At 31.4% G+C, this 3,720-nt stretch overlaps 1 protein-coding gene across 1 annotated transcript in view; it reads left to right on the top strand.

Moving 5' to 3' along the window:
- LOC109586118 (uncharacterized) overlaps positions 1-1,891 on the top strand; it is an 18,085-nt gene extending 16,194 nt beyond the window's left edge. Inside the window, exons 6-8 of the mRNA XM_020002292.1 lie at positions 1,302-1,362; positions 1,436-1,646; positions 1,702-1,891. Of these exons, the coding sequence (XP_019857851.1) occupies positions 1,302-1,362; positions 1,436-1,646; positions 1,702-1,749 (320 nt within the window). The 3' untranslated portion in view covers positions 1,750-1,891. The remainder of the gene's footprint in view (positions 1-1,301; positions 1,363-1,435; positions 1,647-1,701) is intronic.
- Positions 1,892-3,720: the final 1,829 nt, after the last annotated feature.

Below are 3,720 nucleotides of genomic sequence, written 5' to 3'. Positions count from 1 at the left end.
GGTATTAAATATTATCAATATTTTATTTAAATTCTTTATACCTAGCATTGTGTGCTCCTGGAACATACTCTGATACTGGATATGAACCATGTCAGAAATGTGCTGTTTCACACTATCAGACACTGTATGGTAGCAAATTCTGCCTAACATGTACCAAAGAATCAAATGTATCAACTTGCATTGAAGGTAATGATTTTCACCATTAAGTACATTTGTAGTATGGTGCATGGGCAGATCAAAGGCACCACCAGTGCTACAACTTTAATAATGTGCATGGTATGAAAATGTAGCACTATTGGAATATGTAGTACTGCAGAGTATAATATGTAGTACTGCAGAGTATAATACATATAGGCTTTCCTGTTAACCACAAACTTTGATAGAGGCAAAACACAGCCACAGCTACATACACATTATACATGTACATGTAATTACAGTGATTTTCTTAAACTTGCATGATAGAGAAGCAGAAATGTGTTATGAACATGCTCTGTTGTGGTCAGTATTAAGTTGGTGCATGATCACTGTGCATCCATTTTATTCCTGACCACAACAGAGCATGTGCATAACACATTTCTGCTTGCCTATCATGCAAGTTTAAGGAAAATCACTGTATAATAATAGTGATAAATGAGACCTGATCCCTTGAGTCTGGCCACCTGTGCAACTTTTGAAATGAAATTTGATCTGCCCACGCACCACTACAAATCAATCAAAGCACTGTTGATTCGTAGATTGCAGGAATTATTGCACTCGGGACGGTCTTGACAAAATGTAGCACTCAGCTTCGCCTCATGCTACATTTTCTTCTCGACCACCCCTCATATAATAATTATCGTAACCTACTCTCAACAGTGCTTTAATTTATACGTATATGTATTTCATTTTGTATAATTACTAGATCAATGTAAAGAAGATCAATATTCATCAACTGGTTTTGAGCCATGCCAGTCATGTGATAAAGGAACTTATCAGGAATCAAGAGGACAATTATCATGCACTAATTGCACTGAGAATTCGACTAACATTAGATGCTTAACAGGTCAATATTGTACATAATTTACAGATTCATCACTTGATTACTTCTTATTGTAGATTGTCACCTTCCTCCTTATGCTGGACCTTGTAATGGTAAATTCCAGAGATATTTTTACAATAAAACAAGCAAGCAATGTGAAATATTTACATATGGAGGATGTAATCAAAATAAAAATAGTTTCCACTATCAATATGATTGTGAAAATAAATGTGGAGGTAAAATATCATTGAATGATTGTTTTTATTAGTTAATTTTTTTGTAGAATGTCCTCCAACTTGTACAGCTCAGTTTTGTCTTTTACACAGATTTAATGTTTGTTCAATGTGAGTATTGTTCCTTGTACAGACTATTATCATTATTTCTATAATTATTAATAACAACAATTTGTTTATTTAGGTCACCTTTCCCAGAACCAAACAATAATTGTCCAGGAGGTTGCAGGCTATCAAGCTGTCAAGCTTATTATTATTCTCCTACAATTGAACCTCATCCAAAAGGAGGAGATTCCTGTACAAAGTGTGATGGTCAAGAATTGGATGTGACATGCATGAAGAACTGGGGGACATGTCTTCGCATAGCTTACATTCAGTCTCCAGATTATGAATATGTAAGTATAATTATTGTGTTTATTATTATTAATGTAATGGTTGATACTTTATTAGCATCCAGTAACTCCTGCAAACTTCCACTGTTGGGAATACAAGTGTTAGAGGTTGGGCTGGTAGGGATAAGAAACTAGTTAATTTTATTGAACTTTATAAATAAGTACTCTGTTACTTTTGCTGCTTTAGTGACTATTTTTTGCTGCAATTTAATTATTATTTTGATAAAAGTAAATTGGTATAGAGTGGAGGAAAAATTGACTTTATGCATAACCTTCTGCTTTAACTACTGGTATACATTTTTTGATCATCATTTCCAATGTGTAGATTAACAATCATCTTATACCCTTGCAGGCCATAATAAAAAGGATAAAAATTGTACACACACTATTAATGCTAGCGTTAGTTCTGCACAAGTAGCATATGTTTATTGTGTCACCTTATAGTATATGTAGGAAAATGAGAGAGAAATATCTTCATTTGAGCATTTTAAAAACTTAGCTAATTTTATATAAAATAGCAAAGCCCATGGTTTTTTTCCAAAAATGGTTCTCTAAATTTTATTATAATTTTGATGCATATTGATGTCCTTATGCTGTGTAGAAAGTTTGAGCCAATCTGACAAAAATTTTTTGAGTTATTAGCATTTTTTAAATCAGTCAATTTTTGAAACAAAACAAAGGCTATATAGCTCACTTTTCTCCCAAAAAATGGCTCAAAAATTACCCCAATTTTTTAGTACATTTTAAATACATATTGCTGCCCTTATGCTCTGTAAAAAAAGTTTAAACTTATTCCAACTTTTTTGAGTTATTAGAATTATTTTTAAAATCAGCCGATTTTCAAAAAAGCTCACGGTTATATATGGCCCATGGTTTTTGTGAAAAATGACCCCAAAATCGCTCCAAATTTTTATTACATTTTTTGATGCATATTAATGTCCTTATCCTGTGTAAAAAGTTTGAGTGTATTTTAACTTAATGTTTGGATTTACAATCATTTTGAAAGTATAGGCCATTTTCTGTCTAACCTCTCATAGTTGAAAAAGAGGCATGCACCACTAATATTATCCCCAATTTTTATTACATTTTCTGAAACATATTAATGTCCTTATGCTGTGTAAAAAATTGAGCTGGTTCTGAATAATATTTTTCAAGTTATGACTATTTTATGAATTGAGCCAGTTTTTAAAAAATACAAAAAATGGCTTTGGAATCATCCCCCATTTTATTATGTTTTCTGATGCATACATGTATTTAATTATTGATGTCCTCATGCTGTGTAGAAAGTTTGGCCTAATTCAGCCAAATATTTTTTGGGTTGTGGCAATTTTAAGAAATCGATCAATTTTTGAAAAAAGGTTTTTGTGAAAAATGGCTCCAAAATCACCCCAAATTTTTATTACACTATTTGATTCATATTGATGTCCTTATGTTGTGTAGAAAATTTGAGCTGATTCCGACAAATACTTTTCAAGCTATGGCCATTTTAAGAATTTGGCCAATTTTTGAAAAATACATAAGGCTATAGCCCATAGTTTCTTCCAAAAAATGGCTCCAATATCACTCCAAATTTTTATTAAATTTTTTGATGCATATTAATGTCCTTATATTGTGTAAAAAGTTTGAGCTGATTCCGACAAATATTTTTTGAGTTATGGCCATTTTAAGAATTTGGCCAATTTTTAAAAAATACATAAGGCTATAGCCCATAGTTTTCTTCCAAAAAATGGCTCCAATATCACTCCAAATTTTTATTAAATTTTTTGATGCATATTAATGTCATAAAAAGTTTGAGCTGATTCCGACAAATATTTTTTGAGTTATGGCCATTTTAAGAATTTGGCCAATTTTAAAAAAATACATAAGGCTATAGCCCATAGTTTTCTTCCAAAAAATGGCTCCAATATCACTCCAAATTTTTATTAAATTTTTTGATGCATATTAATGTCCTTATATTGTGTAAAAAGTTTGAGCTGATTCCGACAAATATTTTTTGAGTTATGGCCATTTTAAGAATTTGGCCAATTTTTAAAAAATACATAAGGCTATAGCCCATAGTTTTCTTCCAAAAAATGGC

This window comes from Amphimedon queenslandica, unplaced genomic scaffold, assembly GCF_000090795.2.
Source record: "Amphimedon queenslandica unplaced genomic scaffold, v1.1 AMPQUscaffold_12942, whole genome shotgun sequence".
In the NCBI taxonomy this organism is placed as follows: domain Eukaryota; kingdom Metazoa; phylum Porifera; class Demospongiae; order Haplosclerida; family Niphatidae; genus Amphimedon; species Amphimedon queenslandica.
The sequence above is the reverse complement of the archived record's forward strand: the minus strand, read 5'-3'. Positions and strand labels throughout refer to the sequence as shown.